The following is a 25,316-nucleotide window of genomic DNA, read 5'->3' as shown; positions in this document are numbered from 1 at the left end:
GAGGAGGATGAGATCTCTAGCGCCACCGACAGGCTGGAGAGACACACATTACATCTATTTTTTTTACAGTCTATTTTTTTTACAGTCTATGATCTAACCGCGATGAATAATGGTAACGGTGTAGAGGAAATATGTAAACGTTGAGGCTGGGCTCTTTTGACTCGGCCCATCAAGCAGTATGAAGTGACATGTATTAAAAAGTAATAGAGGCCAAATTACAGTGTTTTGTCATAAACTCACAGTGTTTTGTGCATTTGTATTTATATTAAATGTGTTGATATAGCCTATAATACCACAAAGCCATTCTAGATATAAACAATATTATACACAAAATATTACTATATTTTACCTGTGGTGATCTAAATAGACTACTCTATTTAATTATTCTTAATTTAAATAAGAGTAGAGTTATAACTAAACAAAAATGTCACCCTTTAAAAACGAGGTTGTTCTTTTTCCCAGATAGGCATACAGTTTGTGTATTAAATCTACACCCTAGTAGTGCCGATTTTTGCCACTACAAGCACCATTCACATTTTCTTCAGGAAATGTATATTAGTTGCTGTTGCTATTGTACAATATCTGCTGAAGCCCTCACAAAACCTTTGCTATTATGGAAGAATGAGTTGATTTGAGACATGTATGAAGTGTTTTGGTAGATTTAGTGCATTTTGAATGTGAAATTAACTGCTGTGACAGATGAAACTTGTTTAGGAGAACTGCAACCGTGTGAAACGTTTCGAAAAAGCACCCTATGTATTGAGATATAGGTCCTAGCGTTTCTAAAAAACTGTAATTGAGACCGGTATTACCAGACTAAACAGGACTAAAGACATACATGCATCAACATGACCGGTGTTTGGCTTTGTCAAACAATTTACCCTAGCAGACGGACATACCTGATTCTTACTTCTGCATTTTATTTCATCTAATGATAACATTTAATATTCCATCTATTAGGCTACTAATTTGATTCTTTTCTCAGACATTTTATTTTTGATCATAACATACTTTTTGTTCAGTCACATGTGATTCCCTTTCATGGAAACAACTTTATTGTTTAAAATATTTCCCAGTAAAAAAGTACAAAAGGTAAGCATTTCATTGATACAAAATATAAAACAGAACTTAAGTTGTAAGAACTTAATTGGCACTTGCACAAGGGCTTAATCCACTCATAAGTAAATCAAAAGTACAAGAGCTTGCATTTCAGATCAGCATTAATGCCGTCTGAATAATTCAGGTATAACAAAATGAAACCACTGAAAGGAACATTCAGAGTTCAACTGTATCGACAATATCTGTGGCATGCTGTCAATTAACAAAATCGAAAGTCAGAATCTCATTTTAAGCACACAACTGGCAACACATTTAGTTTTTGACCACTTTATAAACGGTAAAGTCAAAAGTAATTTTCTGTGGTGATCAGCAGCAAGTCACAGATGTTGAACCGGTTATATTCCTTATTTGAAAATTAAATTGCTGTCATCAATACTTACCACAAATGACAACACCAATATGAATGACCACATATTAAAACCCACTTAAACAGAAACTTTCCATCAGCTGTTTGGAATGTAGAAGTACACACTGAACTAAACTACTTATTAAAAAGAAGAAATATGGCTTTGAATACCTAAAAATAAAGAATAAGTTGATGGTTGGCACACCATCTTTCACAAATTCAGTCACTGCTGTACGGTCTGTACCACTTCAGCAGACTTGTTTTGAAAGCTAAATAATAACACGAACAGCACAAAAAAAAAAAAAATGTAAACACTAACAAGATGAAGACAGAAAGTCTGGTATAATGAACTAAACCAGCTGGACAACCAAATGTGCTGGAGTTCTCGTTGGGGCAGAAACACAAAAAGATGGCTCTTGAACACAGTGCAGCACATATTTTCCTGAGAGTCCAAATGGAAAAATCCACAATATTAAAAAAAGAAACACATTGCATTTTCATTACTAGTCAACCTAATTATAAGTTACTGCATTCTGACTCAAAATTGTGCAATTCATTTGTGAAAAAAGCCTTTGCGGAGAGAATTAAAACCTTTCAGAGACAAAATGGTGAATGTAGACTGAGTTTAGCAAATCCTAAAACCATAAACACAAAATGAATTAACAACAATAAGCGGTGTTGCATCTGTTTCCTATAGGAGTTTTAGCCAATTAGCTACAGTACAGTATTTCTTACTGTAAAATATGCAAAACAGAGCCCTACTTAACAGGATATAATAAAAGTAAAGATGTGTGTCAAAAAACTGAATCATGAAGACAATTAACTGGATGGCTTATTTTCATATTACATTTTCAGAATATATAAGAGAAGATTAGAGATTGAATTCAAAGAGGAAAATACATACAGAAGCGTTCCAGTTAACGTAACAGCATTTGAAATTTGATGTGACCAGATGCTGCAGCTGCGAAGACATTTATGATAGTGCAATATACCAAACAATACCAGCACCCAAAACTTCTATATGAAGTGCCTCTATTGGCTTTATTAGGGCACGGTGGTGTGAGGACCCTATTGGAATTGCTCCGTTTATTCTCATCTGTATTTGAGCTAATTCCTTGGATGACTGGATCTGGAGTCTGTATCGTCTTAAGTGAGTCGGATTCCCAGTACCTGTTCCAATTCTTGTCTCCTTTGCTGGACCTGAAAACAAACAAACAAACAAACAAAATACATATATATTCATTTTTTATAGTATTATAGATGCTATAGCATCTGATGTGTTTTGTAATGGAAAGAAATACCAAGCACTCACCTTTGAAAATATATAGCGTCCAACAGCTTCTGTGACCCAGGGTGAGTGATAAAACTCAGTTCTCCTCTCCTCCTCTGGATTTCCCACAGTGTCCGTCATCAACTGCATAAACCAAAGCAAAACATCCATAAATGACAGATGGAAAAAAAAGTCAGACCTAGTGCTGGGCGGTATACCGGTTCATACCGAATGCCGCTATTTATTTTTGTTATGATATGAATTTTGATTATACCGCAAAACCGGTATATGTCGTTTAAGCAACGTTTGGAACGCGGCGCAGCGCGACACTGTTTGAGAGGGGTCCCGTTTCACTGTTGCACTGTAGTGAGGACACAGCGGAGATCGCATTACAGCCTATGGCTGAATCCGATTTCGCCCCCTAAAGCCTCATTCTCTATTCCCTACTTTAGTCCAGTAATACAGATCAACGAAAACAAGTGAGTGAATTCGGACAGCCGTTGTGTGTATCGGCTGTACACTCGTTATTGCGGTGCAATGTGGGATTGAATGAGTGCACTCAATAACGTCCACTATGGTTTCGGACACCACTACAAATGGCTGTCCCCTCAAATAATGCCCTATTTGAGGTTATAGGGGGGCGATTTCTGCACGGAGCGCTGCGATGAGATTAACAACACTCACCACATGGATCATATAACACTGATATAGACCGGAGCGAGCGCGTTTAAGTTTTTTTATGGACCTATTTCATATACTCTAGTGCTCCAGCAGCATGTATGTGCACATATTTCATCACGTCTTCTTCAAATGAAATGAATGCAAAGGACACTGATACTACAGCCGTACGTCTGATCACGACGATAACATGATGGATTATTCTGATACACAGAAGACAATGACTTAAGTTAATAGACTGACAATTCAAAGAAGAATGGGCAAATATTTAACTGCTTTATTCTTTCTGTGTTAAACTGACGTGTGTTGTTTGTTCAGAGACTGTAGTGCTCTTAAATATATTGAAAATATCTTTAGACCCTTTTAAATGTTCTTCCACGTTTCTCCCTCGTTTTGGCAGTTTGTGGCTATATAGGGTTAGATTTTTAAAATGCTTAAGGTGCCCTCAACTCTTGTTTTTTTTCTCTCTCTGTGGTCATACTTTAATATTCATGTTAATATTTATATTTTAATAGTCTGTAATGAGCGTGTTGCAGGTCTGTGTTTTATTGGTTGTTGTCTCCCCACAGCATAATTTTTTCATGGTGCAAGCTCTCAGCGTACCTTGAGGTCTCGGCTCTGAGACTTGAGCCAGTCCTGGATGAAGTCCTGTGGGTTGTTACTGAAGCTGAGCATGAAGTCTCTCTGGGTCTTCAACTGGTTGATGGATTCAATAGTCTCATGGATCTTATGGAGAATGTAAATGTTTGGTTAAAAATTGCCCCATATATATAATATTGCCCCATATATAACTAATTAATCACACATTTTTTCTGTAATTTATCACGATTAAAAACATTTTGAAATATTTTTATATTGTAATAATTTCAGTTACTCTCCAAATTAACGTAGAAACAACTTAAAGACAGTATATTTTAACTATTTGTGGTAATGGCATCTTTTTAAGAATGAAGGCCAGTATCACTGATACTAATACTGCTACTGATGTCTCTATGAAATTGATTTTTTTAAAACATAAATTGAAAGCTATCACTTTCAACATTTATTAGGCTTTAAAACAATACCTTTTAATTTAAGTGAACTTAAAAAACAATCTACACATAAACCCATTATAATAAATGTCATATTTACCTGTGGCCTTCCTACCTGTTAGACATATGTATAGACAGAAATTGAATAGTTATCAAAAATGAAAAGTGATCAAACACTTTTCTTAACTGCATGAATTAGATTATATAGATTAATCCTTATTAAAGCTACAATTTTTGTTCTTTAACATTAACGACAGACATTACAGCAGCAGGTTTATACATGCCAAATATGATGCGGATCTGACACACTGTCATGCACATCTAATTTTCTCACAACTCGAAGTTAATTTAAGACATTATTTAACTCAATTAAGACTGCTCTTATGAGAATACTTGACAAAACGGGCATTTTGGCATAAATCTGTGTGTCATTGTTTGTTCAAGCGCGAAAGAGAACTCGATTCTGGTGAGTGTCTGTGCACACGAAACTTCTTTCTGTGCGTCGTGTGTCAGGACATTCACAGACAGTCGTGTTCTCTTTTGTCTTGTCACGCTTAAATGGTTTAAAAGCATTTGCATGAATAAGAACGTGATCATATGTGACCCGTCCCGTGCTGGCAAAATGAGTCGCAATGAGCAGATTGTCAAAAATGAGTTAGTTATTTTTACATTCTCTATTAAAAAACCTTCAAAATTATGTATGCTTTGTTGGAATTAGAAAGATCACCTAGCAACCATACCTTAAAATCCCTGGTAATAAAACCAAATTTGGCCACGCCAAGTCAAACCCCTATATCTACAGGAAAAATATTTATTCAACTTTTTTTCCCCATGATACCACAATTGTTTGATTAACAGTAATTAAACAGACAGCTTATATATATATATATATATAGACCTACTGTACCGCACGGATCTAATATAATGTTACACATCAGATGTTGTTCCCCAACAGTTAACCAAACATTCACTTAAGACAATCCTCATCAAGACAGATATTTAAGACAATACTGTAAATCTGTGTATATCTGGATCATTGGTTCAGACTCATGCCATTGAGAATTCGCTATGAATATTCACAAAGTTGGTATGCTGCTCTTTAAAACAACATCAAACTTGTGCTGAGGGGAAGCACAATCGCCATTTAAGCGAGCAGAGAAAAAAATCATTTTTCATGGACTCTCAGAAAACCTACCAATAAAGATACTCTTAGATGTTTAATTGCTATTTGGAACATTGGGATCGCTAGACAAGGGCTTAATTAACAAATTTTTTTGAAAAGCTCAAATTCAACCAAATGTTCACTTATTTTGCCTGTAGCTCGTAATTAGCCTGTGTGCATTCTGACTCATTTTGCCAGCATTGGTCACATTTAATGTAACGCTAGCCAAAGGATGATAGAAAAACAGATGCGTTAAATATTCTTAACGCATTAAACTTAAAATATATAACTCATAATAAATATTAATTTACACTTGGTCATTTACGTCCTTGCACACACACCTTCATCTCCAGGGCAGCAATCTCCTGCTGATTGGTTGTGGATGACAGGAAGCTGGTCATCTGAGCCTTCAGAGGGTCGTCCACCTCAACATCGATATCGAAGCATGCAGTCTTTTTCTGATCATTGGGATCCACACTGACAAAATGATACAGCAATAAAGCAGCATTTGGTCAAAATCAATTACTTCGACTATTAATATAATTTTCTACATTTAAGATGCTGAAAATAAGATATATAGAATAGTCATTCAACGTATTCAACAGTCCCCCAATATTCTCATCAATGCTGGACACAAGTTGGCTGTTTTTCTTTCCCTCAAACTCACTCATTTAAAATAAATACAATTTTAGTTTTGCTGAAAAATTTGTAGGTGCAAGCTATTTTCAGAAACCTTAGTGTGATAAAACGTTGGTTTGGTAGCTTAAATATTTATACGTCATATACATTTTGTGTATTAAAAACAACTAAAAGAGAGAAATTAACCAGAAAACATTCAGAGCAGAAACCATAAGCACACACCTGATGATATGATTGATGACGATGGGGTCGGGGTGCTGAAGGAGGCTGGCGAGTTTCATGGGAATATCTGAAAATCTCATCCTGGGGCATCCAAAGATCTGCAAGATTACAGCAGTTCAGTGACACATGGCTCAGTCTGTGACCAATGAGTTAGCACCTATCCCTTGGTTGTCTTTGGTTGCACTTGTGGAAAGCTCCCTGACACTATGCAGGGTGTTTGAAATATGGTTGCTAAGTTTTTTTGAATGGTTGACAACGGAAATTCATTTGTGAGTGGGCCCAAACAAGTCTCCATAGGGGCTTTCGCACCGGGTAGTTCTAGGAACTAGCCACCAGGGTGGTTCCCCGAGAACTAAAGGAACCCCTAGGGCAATTTTCCTGGTTGATGCCCAATGTCGCTAGCTGAGCATAAATACATAATTATGTTTCGCTTAGTCCCCTCAAAGTTGCGTTGGATTTTCTCTTTAGTGTAAAGGTTGAGAGGTCCATCTATCACTGTTTTCCATGTTCGTACAGTTAGTTCTGGTGTAAATATATAGGCTATAATCTGTGTGTGTACACACCTTTTTTAAATGGCCCTCCAGCTTTTTTTAAATGGCGCTCCAGCACCTGGTGTTTCACGTGCATTCAGCCAATCGGCGCACACCGGTAGTTCCTGCTACCGGTAGTGCTGGATTAGACCCTACTCAGAAGTAACTAAAATCGTCCTAGTTCCTGCCATGCAAACACACCAAAATCCAGGTACTTCTGCCAATAGTAATAGGAACTATGAAAAGGTTCCTCCAGTGCGAAAGCCCCTAATGATAATCAAATCTTTACATTTGTATTAGGTCTCTCCTTCTTTTTATAAATGGGCAGTTTGAAAAGAGATTCCATTGACAGGAAGGACGGAAGTAGCACAGGAGCTGATGCAGTTTTGAGTGTCATCAACATAACAGGGGGAAAATTAAACCAAGTAATGTAATTCATTGGTTTCAAGGAATTACAATTTAGTGAAATCATACAGAAGAGAATTGGGCCAAGAACCGAGCCCTGAGGGACACCTCTGTTGACAGGTCAGGGGCAGTGGAAAATTACCATTTCTGGAAAAAAGAAAAAATTGCTATCTATCTCTCAGGTATAATGTGCACAGCTGTGCCAGTAATACCAATGGCTTAGAGGCAAGTGAAAGCATGTTGCGGCAGACAGTGTCAAATACAAAGCTTAGATACCAGGGTTTCTGCAGTGTTTCTATTCTAATGTGTTTTAGATTGAGCTTCTGCAGGCTGTCGCAGAAAACCTATTAAGTTAAGAAAATAACCTTAGTAATAGTTCATTTATAGTTAAAAAGGGTAAAAACTGAACAGAGTTTTCTTAAGTGGTTTGTTGCAGCCAGGCACTGGATTGTAATTTCCTTCTAAAAGTGCTAAACCTTTTGCGTACCTGTCTGAAGTATCGGTTGCAGTTAATGTACTCTTTCTCATGGCAGTCTTGCAGCTTGTTGTTTTTGATGTAGAGCCACAGGGCCTGCATGATACTGGCTCTGGTCTGAGTGTGGACTCCCAACAGTCGAGCCAGACGTGGATCCAGCTTATACTGCGGAGGCTAAATCGAGTAGAAGGAGAAGTAAGATTATAGATCACCATATCATTAAAGACAACCATATACTCTGTAACAAACAAACTTATGAAATTAATAGACTGAAGTTTTCTTTTCTTTTATTTACTTTAGTTTTTTGGCTTTTAATCCATGTCTGTTAGCTTTGAGGCTATATGCAAGTGTTCTCCTAAAAGTAGACAAAACAAACTTTAAATTTGAAAACTTAAGTTAAAGGGAAAATGTACCAAAAAAAATATTATGCATCTTGGATTCATGGGCGTATCTAACCATGTCACCTGCTTCAATTCTGTTGAATGATTCTGTGATGTACACTAAAGACAACTGTCGATGAATACATAATACACTGCTTGGAATAATTACGATTTTTTAATGCTTTTGAAAGAAGTGTCTTTTGTTAAAGCTACACTGTGTGACTTTTTTAGTTTATTCTTAGCTAAAAACACTTAGTTCTTTCAAAAATATATGTGCTCATTAATTTTAATTAATTAATTAATTGTATGAGGGTCGCCATGTTGCCCCCTCCATCTTGAAAGTACATTAGCCAAAGAAGGACATACCCGTAAATTCCAGCTTCGCCTTTCCCGTTTTAACACGCGATGGCACCGTGTCAAATGTGGACGAGGTCGAACTGGAAGCCATATTAATCTTGGACTAAATCGGCCACCGTAGGAGTTAAAACGAAATCGGAATTGAGAGGAAGAGAAACTAATATTCACTGGTTGGTCATATACCTTTTAACCGCTAGATGGGGGAAAATATCACACAGTGTAGCTTTAACCAAGGCTGTAATTATTTGATAAAAATACAGTGAACAGTTATTGTATTTCTATTCTATTTGAATTTATTTCAAATAGGGATGCACCGGTTGACCGGCCAAAAACCGTAACCGGCTGTTTTTTGATTCTAGCGCGCAATCGGCAACCGGGCAGTTTTCTTTGTATTTTTCAGCCGATTTTTCCGGAAGTGCGCCCGCGTGCACATATGCCTATATTGCGATCATTCGCGAACATGTCACTTGTGTGTTACAAACGGAAACTGGAGAACTGAGGGAAGAGACGATATAGGCTGAAGGAAATGAAGAGCCGCTTTCCTGCGCGAGCTTACCTCTCCGCGCCCTCCACAAGCGTAGATAGTGAGCGTTTGTTCAGCTCAGCTTCTCACGTGTTGGATCGGATGAGAACGAAACAGACTAACTTCTGACAAAGCCGAAATACTTCTTTTTGTAGCCTAAAGAAGAACATGCATGCACTTTTGAAATTAATTACTATCAGTTCTGTAGCCTATAGGATGATCATTTTTATTTTACCTTAAAATTACATTGACTTAATTTGATTTAAAAAGCACCTGCATCTTAGTTGTTTCCGTTGCACTAAACATTATTTGATTTAACATTTTGGAACAATTATATGCTCTGGTTTTATTTAATTTCACTGGTAAAGACTTTTTTTTCTTTACACTGAATTTAAAAACAAATGCTGATTTAAGTAACATCTTTGTTTGGATTGCAGAATATGCAGTTGTTGCCTTAAATTTCACCTTTTAGCCTTTTAATTTCCAATTCAATTTCCCGTTAATTTCAGATTGCGGACTTGTTTTCATTAGCCAAAAGCCAATATAGGCTGCTAAATACCAAATAAACATCTTGTTCATGTATACTTTCATTCTTTTATTGTGAAAAAAAAATAAATTAAATCGGAAATCGGTATCGGTATCGGACAGTTTTCTTGTAAAAAATTGGTATCAGAATCGGCCATGTAAAATCATGATCGGTGCATCACTAATTTCAAAATGTTATATTTTATTGTAATGCAAAGCTGAATTTTCAGCAGCGATTACTCCAGTCTTTTCTTATTATTATCAATGTTGAACACAGTTTGCTGCTGTTTAACTAGAAAGTTAAATACAAAAGAATTTTCAGCAAGGATGCATAAAATCAAAAAGTCAATCAAAAGTGACAGTAAAGACATACAGGCCCGGTTTCAAAGACAAGGCTTAGATAAAACCAGGATTAGGCCTTGGTTCAATTAGGACATTTAAGTAGCTTTTATAAATGTGCCTTAGTGAAAAACATTACTGGTGTGTATCTTGAGACAAAACAATGGCACTGATATATTTTAAGATATATCCGTGCAAGTTGCTTTCAGTTCAGACAGCTCAAACATGCATCTTTGTCTGGGATTAGGCTTAGGCCTTATCTGTGAAACCGGCTGATAATGTTCCAAAAGATTTTTATTTCAAATAAAAAAATCCACAAAATGGTTGCCATACAAATATTAAGCAGCAAAACCTCTTTTCAATACTGTTTTGATAATATGAGCCATTATTAATAATTGAGCACCAATAATAAATGATAAAATTTGAGAACAAAATCAAGCATATTAGAATGATTTCTAAAGGATCATGTGATGCTGCAGACCAAAGGGCTGCTGAAAACTCAGCTTTTACATTTTAAAATGTATTATAATAGAAAACAGTTCCTTTAAATTGTAATGTTACTGTTTTACTGTATTTTTCATCAAATTAATGCACCCTTGGTAAGCTTAAGAGACTTAATTAGCTTAGACTTTAGAAAATCTTAAAGGGATAGTTCACCCAAGAAAAAAAAAAGCAGATCTTGGCAGCTATTGACTACCATAGTGGAGAAAAAAAATAAAAAATACTATGATAGTCCAGGGCTCCAGACTGCGACTAAAATTTGAGAGTGTGCGACCCAGTAAATTTGCCTGCTGTCGGTACTGGAGAAATTAAGAAAATACACATACTATTATAATTGATAGACGCTATATCTGTCAAATTCTATCTATCTTTCTCAGCCGTTTCTATATGAGATAATATTAAACCATTTGTCCGTGATGCATTTTTGCTATTCGCAATCCAGAAGAGAGAGAGAAAGCGAGAGAAAGCGAGCGAGCTCTCTCACGTGGAGCTACAGCGAACACAACACGTCAGTCAGCTAAATGAGTGACGATGGCCAAGAGAACTAAACAAAAGTTTATTCTGCTTAAACTTTAGGGATGTGCTGTGATATTAAAATAATTTTATTTTCGATTTCGGCTTCCAATAATTATAAAAAGAAGATATGAGGTAAAACTATACCTATAAGCCGTGTTCCGTCGAGCGCGACATCCTTCCCTTCACAGCCTTGCGCTGTCATTTCTCCCTAAACCTAAACTTAACGTCAGAATCAGTGATTGTTGTAAACTGCAGTCTCTACTGTTGCCAAACTGCGGGATGTGTTTGATAATAAAGAGCTATTAAATGCACAATAATCCGCGCAAGAGACGCTGTTTCCAACTTCAAGCGGCTTATGTGTGTGTGCTGCGAAATGGACCGACTTGCACTTTATATTTTAGGCTTCATGTGCGCGTCTAAACCATCAAATGAACAACAAATAGCCTGTGTCAAAATGACCGGATTGGAGAGTATTTACTTTAACAGTTTATATCTTAAATGGGCGTAAATAGTTTGGGGAAATAGGAGAATATGATATTATTAGTTCTGCATTCGGTCTTAAAGGGGCAGCGTCTAATAAACCTGCTGACCATTGAGCCATTAATTCGAAACAAACAAAAGGCAAAGAGAAAATATTCACATCTCTTGAATGAATAACTTTAGCTTCTATAAGCATTAATCTGTCAATTTATACAGTGAAAACTATGCAGTGTTGTTTTACATTTCATTACTTTATTAGATTTCTTTGCAGGTTTGTTCTTTCTAAGTAATATTAATGTTAGCAGACCTTCCGAATGGCTGCACACTGGTCCATTTACAAATAGATGTTTTATATTTTTGTTCAAACATTGCTGTTTCTTTTGCTATTGATATTTTACTTTTCAGATTATAAAGCCATGTTAATTATGTTCTTAATTAGGTTTTTTTTCTTCTTCATAAAAAAAAAACAAAAAACAGTATAATAAAAAGAACCGATAAGAATACCGTTAAAGTACCGGATCGGTAAGCGTAGTAATACCGTTAAAACCTTAACGATACCCATCCCTATACAGTGGACATTAGTAGATTTGGTTAGCATGTTGATTTACGGTGTGCGCCCCTAAAATTTTCAGTTGGCGGCCACTGTGCTCCTAGTGAAAAAAGTTAGTCTGGAGCCCTGTAGTCAATGGCTGCCAAGATCGGCTTGGTTACAATCATTCTTCCAAATATCTTCCTTTGTGTTCAGCAGATGAAAGAAATTAATACAGGTTTGGAACAACTTGAGGGTGAGTAAATTACTGGTGGTGTGTTTGTGAGATGTGTATGTAATACCTGGTGGTCTAGCATGAGAAGGAGAGTACATTTCACATTCACATCTCCTGGTCTCTTCACCTGAAATCCATCTGTCTCCTGAGTTGTGGGCATTCTGTGCCACTAAGACACACATAAAAAGATATGACTACAGATGTAATGACTGGAGTTACTGCAAGATAGTACATCTCTAAGAAAGTACTGGGTAATAGGAGGGAACTACATGGGTTAAGGTTAGGTTTAGGAGTCGGTTCAGGATTAGTACCTAGTTATTACCCAGTTATTGCAATTACTATAAATCACCCCTAAGAACCAGTGACACCCGATCCAAATTTTTATGCCAGTAATTATGGGATATCATTTAACTTGTGAATACGTGTCATTAGAGTCAGTTATTATTTACCCCCCCCCCCCCCCCCCCTAAAAAAAACAACACTATAAATGTCATACCTCCACCAAGTGGTTGTCTGGGCCATAAAGCTCTTTGTCCAGTTCAATAACCAGGCTTTTAAAGAAGGATGAAAACTTGCGTTTCAGTTTCCCAGGCTAAGGACAGAAAGAAGTAGGGAAAAGGGGAGAGAGAACATGAGATCTTTTTCAACATGAGATCAATGTGTTCAAGCCGTTGTTTGATACTGCATTGTTTGGAGCTGACCGCACTGGAGGGATTTTTTTTTTAGAAGCAGCACACACAGCTATTGCACCAGTATGTGTTTGCGCAATGCCTGGCCTGTTCCTCCCTTGCAGTACCACACAACTTATAACAATTGAAGAAAATAATAATTTCTTCTTTTCATGCGGCAGCATACATTCTGTTCAGCTGGCAAATACATGCCTAGATGTTTACTGACTAATTTCACAAAATAGGCTAAAGTTTCAATTCCCATTCCTTAAAAAGTCTGGGAACATGGAACAGCTTAGAGCACATCTGGTTTGGAGGAGTGAGCTGAGGACATGAGCCAGTGCAGTTAAGCTGGCCAACAGACCAAGAGACTCAAGACTGCCAAATAAAAAACATTAAGTATAAGGGCGACACATTCAGATTTATCTAGAGCTGTTACTTGTCATGAAACACTGGAAATGGACTCCAATGTGTGATCGCCCAACCTTGCCTAGAGTTCACATACATGCGAACAAGTGAACATGTAGTGAAAATCATTACATACATCCTCCAGGAGTTTGCCTTCCACTCGAAGTTCCCAGGATGACACCTTTTCAGCCTCATCTCCCTCCGGCTTGGCAGGTGTGTAGGTGTTGGAAATGTAGATCCTCAGTTTGCGTTTTTGCTGGATGAGTAGAAAAACGAGATATAAAAAATTTAATTTGGCTAATTTCTTCAAGTAGGCATAGAGAAAATACTGAAGCTAAAGCAAAAAGGGTTAGTTCACCCTCAAAAAATGAAAATTCTGTCATCATTTACTCGCCCTGACGTTGTTCCAAACCTGTATAACTTTGTTTTTTTGTGAGCACAAAATAACATATTTTGAGAAATGGAAGTCAAAGGTCACCAAAAGTTTGGTTACCAACATTCTTTAAAACAGTGTTTCTCAACTGGTGGGTCGCAAGACCGGTTTGAGTGGGTCGTGGACTGTGCAGTCAAAGAAACAACAACAAACGTAATAATTCCACGCATTTCTGATGCAAGACTTTTATTTTGAAAGATGTGCTTTTTTTTTGTCAGATGCAGTTTAAGTAAATAGTAGAAAAACGCGTTGTCCCGATTTAGTATCTGCGGTCAAGCTATATGTCAGTGTCATTATTCAAACATTATTTACGTAATTTGTTACGAAATAAAAAGTCTCTCACCTCAGAAAAGCAAACTTTCCTGGCCTGTCAGACTTTATACTGTACTCGTTGCATGTCGTGCTGTATATCACTTCATTATAAATAAAGCACAAAGGAAACTATTAGCATGTAATGTTGTAGTTATGTTGTCAATTAGCAAGTCATGAAATTACCTAGGGCTGGGCGGTACATCAAGTTTGTACGATATCAATATATTTTTTAGAAACTATATGGAATGAGGCAATACCGTTTATATCGATATACAGTAGATTGATACGAGCGCATCTGAAAAATAGCGGAGTATGCAGAGTGAGCTGATGCAGGGAAAGTGCATGATACAACTTGTCCTCAATATGACACATGCTTTATATTAAGGGCTTCAAAATAACTGGTAGCCTAAGATATAGTTAACATGTATAGTTTAAAGCAGCTTGCCCTGTCAGATGCTCTGAGAGATAGACTACTTGTGCTGACAGACAGATAAATATTTGCAGTGTTTAATGCGTATGAAATGCGGTGCTTTCCTCAGTGCATAACTTACATTTCACATGTATATTCTCCATCTGTAAATGTTAGAAAGTCATGCAAATACGTCCATTTTGCTGTCCGGAGGGGACGAGCCTTCTGCAAGTGAATCTCCGCTAAAATTCAGGCTTCCGTGAATGAGCGCCGCCGTGTACATGAGCGGCAGACAGAGGGAGCGCAATAGAATAAGAACGCAATAATTCGGGCTAAAATATACATATTTCTAAAATATTTGTTGTTGGACAATAAATGTGCCATATGTGGAATTTTAAACCTACAACTAAGTATATGTTTAATTTATTTAGGTAATCAAAAGTAGGCTAATATGCTTTTGTTTTTATTTTCATTTTTAGTTTAGTGAATTATTAATTTTGTTTTCAGATTGTAATGTTACAATGTTAGAATGTAATGTGATTTTAACACTCTTTTTGCACATAATATATTGCATAGCCTACACTACATTCAATGGATTTATTTATAGCCTTCAATATCAACATTGTTTTTAGGACATCATTAGGCAGGATGTGAAATAAAATTAATTATTATTAAAATAAATACAGATTTTTTCAAAAGAAAATTATTAGAAAAGGTATTAGAAAATACCAGGATATATACCGTGTATCGCCATTCAACCAAAAAATACAGAGATATGATTTTTTTGGCCATATTGTCCCAGCCCTAAAATTACCAAAAAGTACCAATTTACATAACTTGTACTTAGGTCAAACTCCTAAAAAATTGTGTCGCGGCTTATTGACCATGGGAAAATGTGGGTCCCATTGCCAAGCCAGTTGAGAACCACTTCTTTAAAATGTCTTCTTTTGTGTTTTACAGAAGAAAGTCATATGACATGAGGGTGAGTAAATGTGTGAACTTCTCTTAAACTAAGCTAAACAATTGCTAGTCCAGTCTACCGTGATCGGCTTTTTAATGGCCTCCTGAATCTCCATGCGTTTGCGAGCAATGGTCTGGTCCAGCTTTCTCTCAAAGGCCAAAAGGTCCATGTAAGCCTGAGACTCTGGGACCAGATCCCTGATCTGAGGAAAACCAAAATCATGAGAAACTATGTACTTCAGCATCACACACACACACACAAAAAAAAAACTGATTTAAACTATTCTGGTTAACCTCACCCTCTGTGGGAGCACTTTGTCAGCCATCTTACGCCTCTTCACCCTTAAAATGTAGAGCAGATGTGTAAGAAACATGACTCAACACAAACATATATTAAAATATTATTTCAATTACAGAGTTCAAAGTTTAGAGTACTGGAGATCTAAAGTGTAAGCCACATAATTATCCTCAAACAAACAACTTTTTCCTCATAAGATATACAGTGAAACAATCATTATTTTGAATAAACATTTGAAAATTACGAATCTTTCCTCAAAGGTTTATTGAGCTCAAATGCTGAATTACTTAAACTAAGCAGAATATATATATATATATATATATATATATATATATATATATATATGATAATTTTTTTTTAATTCCAACAATTCCATTTGGGAACGCTTCTAACAATAAACAATAAACTAAATAAAAGAGGAATGTGATTCATAAAGAGTCTCTGTTGCTAATTTTGTTCAAATAAATGTGCAGCGATGCACGAAGCACCATTCACACAGAAGTTATTTACAAACCATGCATTTTTCCGTTGGTCAATGTGGCTAATTCGCCAGACCAACTTGAGCATGAACGTGGGGAACTCTTTCGCCCTTCCACAAAACTTCAGATCGCATGGATTCCTATTGAAATGACTGGATTTTTCACCTGTTTTATCATTCAAAATAAAACATTTAAAAATCATCTGATTGCTTGCATCAGTAATAGCATACCTCTCCACAACTAGTAACTACATGCATCATTTAAGGTATTAAGAGCCGTTCACACCAAGAACGAAAAAGATAAGCTACAATGAGAACTATAATAGCGTCTACAACAGCGGATGATACCGTTCTGTTTAAGCACGTGCTGCAGTTTTGTCATCAACCAATTTAAATGCTCGAGCTCAAAGCAGAATAGATTTTGATTGGTTGTCAATCTTGTTATTCATCAGCTGGAAAAAAATTATTCTGAATTTGATTCCAATGATATCGTTTCTCTGTGCCATTATCATTTTTGTTGCAGTGTGGACTCTGCTATTCTTTTAATTTAGAATAATTTTATTTAACTATATTGTTATCGTCCCTGGTGTGAACGTGCCTTTAATCATTAATGCTTGTATCACAAAGAACCAAAGTTTAAAGGCACATTATGTAAGTTTCACCGCGAGAGGTGGCTTATTCAAAACAAAGGTGAAGCTTGATGACGGAATCATGGGAGTTGTAGTCTTGACACTTCACCTCCACAGCTGATGGAAAGGAATCCGACGGAATCTTTCCCGTTTGAACAAACAATAACAAACAGAATTTTACCAAAATGTCTATTTTGTTGAGTATGCTCATAAGAGCAGTCTTAAATTAGTTAAATAATGTCTTAAATGAACTTGAACTAAAATGAAATGCGTCATGTTCGGCAGCGGCAGATCTTAAAAGTCACAGCAGAGACTAATGCTGTCTGTCATTAATGTTAATCAAAGACCAAAGGTAGCTCTAATGGTGATTAATCTATAGGCTATTTAATTTATTATTTATGCAGTTAAGAAAGGTGTTTGATGTCTAACAGGTAGTGAGGCCACGGGTAAATATGACATTTATTATAATGGGTTTATGTAAAGATTGTTTTAAGTTCACTTAAATCAAAATTTATTTTTTAAAGCCTAATAAATGTGGAAAGTGATAGCTTTCAATTATACTGTAATGTTGAATGTCTATCATAAAAATAAAAAAATTCATAGAGACATCAGTATTAGTATCCGTATCAGTGATTAAACAGATATTTAAAATATACTGTCTAAGTTGTTTCTGCATTCATTTGGAGAATAACTGTGAAATTATTACACTATAAAAATATCAAAAACTTTGAAAAAAAAAAAAATGTATCACATTTTTTCATCGATTGACAGCACTAGTTATACCGCTACTCTGCTTTTGCTCGGTGACTGGTATAGGACACTTGTTGCACTTTGCAGTAATCTAGATCGATATTAGAATTTCATGTTAATAAAAACAGGATGACTAAATGACATGCAATTCATTTTAAAATACATTGTATGAGGGAGAAAGCTCTCTCTGATTATGCTATGTTAGGCGCTAAAAAAAGTGTTTCTGAGGCATGGTTAAATCATTACTCGCGGTGAATCAAGAAAACAAGCGATTCAAACAATAATACTAACTGTGTTGTGCTGCATAACAATGATTAGTTTTCTTATGATACATGTATATACAAACAGCTGCTCACCCGTCTAATTAAATACATAATATATTAAAGCGCTTTTGGTGTTTCCGAGATTTCTACGGAAATCAAGGGTAGCACCGATATGACGTCACTGATAAGCCACACAAGGACACGGTCCATAGCACTGGTTAAAATAGATGATTTCTCTGGATTTAAACATTAACGTTTGGAATAATGTAAGGACACATGTCAACAAAATATATAACATTGTTCTAGTGGTTTTTGGATATTTTAATATATAAAAAAATATTGTGCCTTCAACATTTATAAAAAGGATAGTTCACCCAGAAATTTAAATTCTGTCATTATTTACTCACCCTCGTGTCATTCCAAACCTGCATGACTTTCTCCTGCGGACTACAAAAGATGATATTTTGAAGAATGTTGGAAGCCAAGCAGTTTCGGCGACCACATTAAGACAAAAAAATATCTTCTTTTATGTCCAACAGAAGAAAGAAAGTCATGCAGGTCTGGAACGACATGAGGGTAACTAATACATTTCCATTTTTGGGTGAACTATCCCTTTACGATTTGGTTTAAAATGCTTAAGCAAACATCAGTAATAACAAAAACACCTGCCCCATGGTTGAGTCTTCTAGGGCCCTGTCCCAAATGGCACCCTAAACCCTCACGGTCTTCCTCTGAGTCCGCACTTTCACGACGTAATGCCACTTTGACTGCCAGGAAGAAGTCCGCTGCGTAACCCGCACCAGTGCGCATTGACGGCGCATATCAACCGCAAAGGGGGCGCTCGCGAGCACACTTCTCAGACCAAAAATGACAAATGGGACACCCTGCGGTCTCGTGGACTTAACGGACATGCGAACGCAGCAGCCATTGTAAGTCCACAAGACCGAAAATGCACATGAAGTGTGCCATTTGGTACAGGGCCTAGTACAGTGGTTCTCAAACCTGTTCCAGGGACCCCCCCACCAGTGAATCGGGTGTGTCTGATGAGGAATACATACAAAATGTAGAGTGGTGAGGGGCTCAGGACAGGTTTGAAAACCACTGTTCTAGTAGATAGTAAATACGGTTTTGTTCAAAATGCTTTAGCAAACATCAGTAATAACAAATACATCTGCCCCATGGTTGAGACTTTAAAACGTTTTAAAGAGCACCTATCATGGAATTTTGAAATTTACCTTTCATGTAGTGTGTAACATAGATCTGTGAACAAAAACATCCTGTGATAGCTTGAAATATGACAGTGCACCGTATATATAGTTATTTTCTTTCAAAAGTAAGAGTCGACTCAGAGTCATTTTTAAGAATCGTTAGAAGACCGAAGCTTTTTCTCTGACTAGTTGACGTCAACTTGTCAAGTTATTTGAATACGATACGCCCACTTATTGCGTTCCAAGACGCCAGTGAAAACTAGAAAACATCATGGCGACGAGACGCTGTGTTCTGAAGTGCGACTCAAAAGCAAACTTCTTTCATCTGCCCAAGGATGAGCATTTGAAGACTAAGTGGCTTGAAGACAAACCATACATCGTCGCGATTGTGTGTTTATTAGTCGTCAAATGTATGTTTCGCGATCTCAGGAAGCTTTTATTATGGACTTCTATTATGGCACATGGTTCTTCTTCGTCTGTCTGTACCATACATGGACTACATGTGCACAGAGCGCCCTCCGGCTGCCAGTATGAATTGAAAACAACACATAAGAGACTCAATCGCTCATGATTAGGCTATAACTGCCCATTTTGAGGAAGTATTGAATAAAAAATACTCCTCTGTTTAGAAATTTGACACAGACATATGAGAATCTATCAATATGTCTCCTCATCTGCACACTTTTGAACTAAAAGCCCTGAGGGATGTTGATTTGTCGCGAGTCTTCGTGAGGAGAATAGAGGAGTTTTTTTATGAATGAGATCAGCTGAGGCTCATATTACAATCAAACAGTACCGACGCGGTTTTCATATTCATAACTCCTGACACATATTAACAAATTACTGTCACTATAAGACTTTGATGGGCGTTCCGTTTCCGAAAATATCTGCACAGACTAAACCAATCACAACTGACTGGGTCATCGGACCAATCACCGCAGATTAGCGTCACGTAAAGGCGGGGTTTTGAAAAGTGAATCACTAAAGGAATCATTTGAGAATCGCTGTCAAAACAGGTAAAAATAAATGCATATTATAAGAAAACTAAAGTCTTTTTTGTCATTGCATGCATGCAAAACTGTTGTTGGGGACTTCTAAAACAATATTTGGAACATTTTAAATGCCATGATAGGTGCTCTTTAAATGTTGTAAATATATGCCAAGTAGCTATGCTACGCTTCTTTGGTAAAGTAAAACAAATGTCTCTGAGTTAGAAGGACAAAGAAGCCTTTGGTTTCCAGAGACTATCTTGTGGCAAATGACACTTTGGGTTCAGTACCAAATTTTTAAAGTGAGCATGAAACAGAATTTGCGATAGTCTTTTCTTCCCTATTGTGATGTATATCTGAGTGAAACTGCTTTTCAAACAAGAAAAAATGTAGCGCACTATATTTACTGAACTCGACTTTGTCCATCTGGAACTGATTTGGATCGTTGTGGTTTGCTATTGCAGTGATCTCATGTGAGTGACAGGTCGTCCCTTCCTCGTGCCAGTAAACACTTCATCAGATCGCAAGTAGGCCTGTCGCAATAATCAATATATCGACTTTATCGCAAAATATGGACATGGCTGCGATCATTTTTTGTGACACGGTATATTGGCCATTGTGTTTATGTGCATGTTTAATTGTTTATTTGTCAAAAGTATCCTTTTAACATTTAAAGGTGCACTGTGTAAATTTTAGTGGCATCTAGCAGTGAGGTTGCTAATTGCAACCACCCACCACTCGCCCCTCCCTTTTGAAGCACATAGAGAAGCTACAGTGGCCAACACAAGACAAAGATGTCCTCTGAGACCGCAGAGAGTAGCTAGCGCTCTGTAGAGCAGTTTGTCTGTTTAGAGCTACTGTAGAATCATGTTGCTGCAAAATGGTGACTTCCCTGTAAGGGGACCCGCGGTGTATGTAGATAGAAATGGGTCATTCTAAGGTAATAAAAACGTAACGTTTCATTATGTAAGGTCTTTATACACCACTGAAAACATAGTTATGTATTGCATTTCTGTCAATAGAACCTCATATATACTACACACTGCACCTTTAAGGGGATTTCCCATGATTGGAGTCAGTGCTGTTCAATGCATTGAATCAATGCCATTGTTGATCTCTATAAAGTGAAACATCGGCTTCAACGTTACACACGTGATGCGTTGATCGTCAATTGAGCCTTGTGAAGTGGCACTCAAATTAAAGTCATAAACATCCCTTGCCACCACCTACTGGCGTAACAATGTAACTGCTAGAGGTCGACGATTGATCGGTTTTGCAGATTAACCAGCATGATAACCGATTTCTGGAACCATTTGTTATCTGCAAAAATCCATATCCAAATCTATTTTCGCATCTACCGCTGGAGCGGCTGAGAAGGGTCTGCTATCATTATATAGTACGAGAGCAGCCTCTAGAGGCCAAATAAAAACTATCACTGATGCCTCGTGGAGATTGACAATGAACGATACAGATACAGTACACTACTGTACATGTTTTCATGTACACAATTATAAAGAAATCAATTTGTTGACTAGATGCTGCATTAGTGGAGAACAGCAGTATGTTTGCCGTTGAGCAGCACCTCAAGTGGTTAAAACTGTGACAAAAACACACGCAAGCCCAACCCAAATGTTTAATGTCACAACTGTTACCATCTATTTGCATTAGTTTATATCCAGCTGGTCGATTTTATGCATTCGTTATGCAGCAAAAGTGGCTTATTAAAAGCTAGTGAGAAAGCAAACTGTATTGTCATGCAGCCAACAGAAACATATAAACAAATCAGAAACGCATTTGATTTCAGTTCTTGTTATTGTCACTGTAATACATATTTTGATAATTAGATAATTAGATAATCATCAAGTGTTCTAAAATAGAGGCAAAAAGTGTGAAAGTATACATATAATATACACATGTCTAATTTCAATGCTAGTGCTTTTGTTAAAGCCGATAAATAATGTATTATTTCCTTCAGCTGAGTCACTTCAGATGCGCACTGGCTGCCATGATGGTTTTGAATTGCTTGAAATATGATGGGAATCACTTCAAAAAAGGAAAATACAGTAAAGTGCAACATATTCAGGGCAAGTCTATCATATAGGCTACATAAAATTATAATGAGAACATTATAATTATGTGCTTGGGACATGACTTTTAATGGTAAAACTTACGTTTTTTTAATCAGGCTCTCAAAAATTCTATAAAAATTTGGATTTAGATTTATCGGCCAATATATTGGTTATCGGCTTTCAAATATAAAGAGTTTTGAAATTTTTGAAAATGTTATTATCGGTGCATCCCTAATCTCTTAACATTAGTTATGCATTATGAACATAAATTATCAAAGTATAATTAATATATTAATATAGTACAGTACATTTTCATGGTTCAGTACAGTTTTTAAATGTTTGTAATAAAGTTCAGCACTATTTTAAGCATTATGTTTGTTTACATTCAGTGTCCGTTTAAAAAAAATATAAATTGATTAATTGGTTAACGGCCAGTGCAGTCCAACCTAGTTGTTGTTATCTATAAAATCCACTATCGGTTGACCTCTAGTAACTGCACTGACTGACAGCCTGTCTAGCGTAACATGTCAGTGCTGATACTTCTGAAATATCAGAACTTTTTGAAAGCGTCTTGCTCAGCCAGATTTGAGAATCAGAACTAACCTTTATAAATACAATAATAGCCCAAATAGCTTCTTTATATAACAAAATAATAAAAATACTTATATGGCAATAATATATAAAAAAAATGAATGATGGGCATAAATAAATCATAATAAATACTGCAATATTCCATTAAAATAAAATAAAAAACAACTTTAACTAACTTTAACATCATCTAAACCAAACTATACTTGGGGCTCCAAAAATAAAACCCTCCTTTGTTCATAAGGCCCATAACCCAGACACAGAATTGTGAAGTGAAATAAATGCTACTGTAACGTCAAATATTTTGACCATACATGCACAAACAATGATACTAAATGTACTAACCCCCTTCTCGGACCCATAAGACCCCCGGACTGCTGCTGTTGCTGCTGAAGAAGTCTCTTCCGGGTGGGGTCCATTGCGGCTTGAGGCATCCCGGGTCGCATGGGCATGCCTCCACTATAAGACGGACCAGGTAGAGGGGAACCCATAGACCCCATGCCCCCCATTGGCATTCCTCGGCTGGGTGGCATACTTGGGCGCTGTGGGTACAATTGCAGGATTTGAGACTGTTATTATAGGTAAAGTTTGTCCAACGTAAAACTTCATGTAGGAATGCATGACTAAAACAGCCTATAAAGGCAGCGTACAAAATACGGTAATATTTCACAATAAGGTTCCATTTGTTAAAATTAGTACATTAGTTACCAAGAACTAACAAAGAAAAATAGTTCAACATTTTTATTTTTTTATTATTTAGTTAATTTTGACATGTAATAATTCATTATTAAAATCAAGTTGCATATATTAATATTATTTAATAGAACTGAGCTTACATTAACTAACAATAAACAATTGTATTTTTTTTTAACTAATTTTAAATAAGATTAATAAATAACTCATCTGTTACTGAATTTAGTTAATTCATTAAATAACTAATGGGAACTTATTGTAAAGTGTTACCAAAAATACTGTGGCAGTACCATGGTGATACAGTGATAATATCAAATAGCTTTTAACTTGAATAAATAACATGAGAATGACAATGAATAAATGAATACCATATTCATTTAACGTTACACGGCATTTGAGTGGTCCTCAACAGCTCAGTAAATATTATAATATTACTATGGTAGCCTAAATGTTCAAACATTTTGGTATTACCATGTTATATGTCGAAACAAAATCGTATTACCATGGTATATAACTAAATGGAATACTATTACCTCATAACTTTTTTTAAGTTTCTGAGCAGATTTGCAGGTAACCTTAACTTAGTTATTCAAAGTAAAGCACGCGCGTTTTCTTCATGGTGGGATCCAAACGCGGAAGTAGATATGTTTATTCTTCGTGGGCCTCAGCGCTCTTTAAGTGTTTTTTAAACATTTTTATTTGTATTTTTGTAAAAATGCATCCTTGTAGATTATTTTCTGACAATTTTAATGTCATAAGTCTGCTAATAAATCGTCAATGACGCTAATGAAATGACAGAAGGGAAGACTGAAGCTATGGCGTGATGCTAAACGCTTCAGATAACAAATAAAGAGTTTTCTTCACTTACTTGGTGATACTGGTTGGGAGTACTGCCCATCCCTCTGTAGGGTGAATTCTGTGGCATTGCTGGCATTCTCAGTGCGCTGCTGTGGCCCGGGTTCATGGGGTTCATGCTGGGGTTTATTGGGGTACTGGGGTTGACGGGGAAACCCGATCTATTAGCCATGTTCGATTACTTTCACCGCTAATAACTGTTAAGAAACAAAATCAAAACCGTTACGGAGTCACGCGATAAACGTGCGTAACCATATCTCGTTCAAATATCGATTTATTCTTCCGTCTTTAATTGTCGATCGATGTCCGCTCAATGTGTCATCTCTTCCTCTAAAGCTTGTCAAACCCCCATTTAATCTTAATGGTTTCCTCTCAACAACATTTTAAGAGCCTGACCAATGTCTACACAGTTATCAGTGTGTGTGGCTTCTCAGATCTCCTCCCCCTGGGTTGCCAAATAACTTTGCCTCGTAATAATCTACCTAGGTTTTTTTTCTTCTTTTTTTTAGATGCATAATCATAGAGTGCATAATAGGCTCATCACCTTGCGACAGACAGACCCTTTCTAAAATATAAAGACAGATATACATTTTAATGTATAAAAACCCATTTATGCTTTTAAACTAAAAAATGAAATGTTTCCAAAATTAAATTGCCTTTTATATAAAAATGACAGCATATCTGAGATTAACATAAACGTTGGCCTATGCATATTTGTTTTCTGACCATAGTTGGGACTATTAGAATATGATCCACTGTCAAATTTGGTAAATATGTAATAAAATTGCATTAATATCTTGAGAGCATGTTAACTTTGATAGCCCTAAAAATACAACTTGTAAAATATATTTTTTTTAGGAACCCCTAGCATCCGCTGATTAAGTGGGCCAATAACACTCTAGTAATGAACTTAACGCTTTCACAAGGAGAAATAGTTCCAAGACGAACAAACAAGAAACGAAAGCTGCAATATTTGTGTGCGATAATATACAAGAGGTATGTGAAATATAGCCTATTAAGCATCACCAATTCAGATGGATCCAT

At 36.5% G+C, this 25,316-nt stretch overlaps 1 protein-coding gene across 2 annotated transcripts; it reads right to left on the bottom strand.

Annotated features, from left to right (window-relative positions):
• Positions 1–980: 980 nt before the first annotated feature.
• Positions 981–24,690, bottom strand: smarcd2 (SWI/SNF related BAF chromatin remodeling complex subunit D2). 2 transcript variants are annotated; one of them, XR_013815340.1, is made up of 13 exons: positions 24,286–24,690; positions 23,070–23,266; positions 15,752–15,794; positions 15,533–15,655; positions 13,475–13,594; positions 12,759–12,854; positions 12,330–12,431; positions 7,890–8,051; positions 6,468–6,565; positions 5,932–6,083; positions 4,017–4,139; positions 2,778–2,879; positions 981–2,665 (listed from the first exon to the last, which is right to left on the bottom strand). XR_013815340.1 is itself a non-coding variant. In XM_079801298.1 (13 exons), exons 1-13 carry the CDS (start codon positions 24,442–24,444, stop codon positions 2,612–2,614), a joined length of 1,515 nt encoding a protein of 504 aa, XP_079657424.1. In that variant the 5' UTR covers positions 24,445–24,649; the 3' UTR covers positions 981–2,611. The 2 variants fall into 2 exon arrangements, 1 of the variants encoding a protein (XP_079657424.1); XM_079801298.1 differs by having other exon boundaries at positions 5,948–6,083; positions 24,286–24,649.
• Between the last annotated feature and the right edge of the window lie 626 nt (positions 24,691–25,316).

The sequence above is a fragment of the Gobio gobio genome (genome assembly GCF_949357685.1).
Source record: "Gobio gobio genome assembly, chromosome: 20".
Taxonomy (NCBI): domain Eukaryota; kingdom Metazoa; phylum Chordata; class Actinopteri; order Cypriniformes; family Gobionidae; genus Gobio; species Gobio gobio.
Note: the sequence above shows the minus strand (reverse complement) of the source record. Positions and strands in the feature narration are given on the sequence as shown.

Coding starts and splice junctions, on each gene's coding strand:
- smarcd2 (XM_079801298.1), bottom strand. CDS start 24,444: ATGGCTAATAGATCGGGTTTCCCCGTCAACCCCAGTACCCCAATAAAC. Junction 23,267..24,285: donor CTCCCAACCAGTATCACCAA/GTAAGTGAAGAA, acceptor TTGTACCCACAG/CGCCCAAGTATGCCACCCAG. Junction 4,140..5,947: donor TTGCTGCCCTGGAGATGAAG/GTGTGTGTGCAA, acceptor ATTCTCCATAAG/ATCCATGAGACTATTGAATC.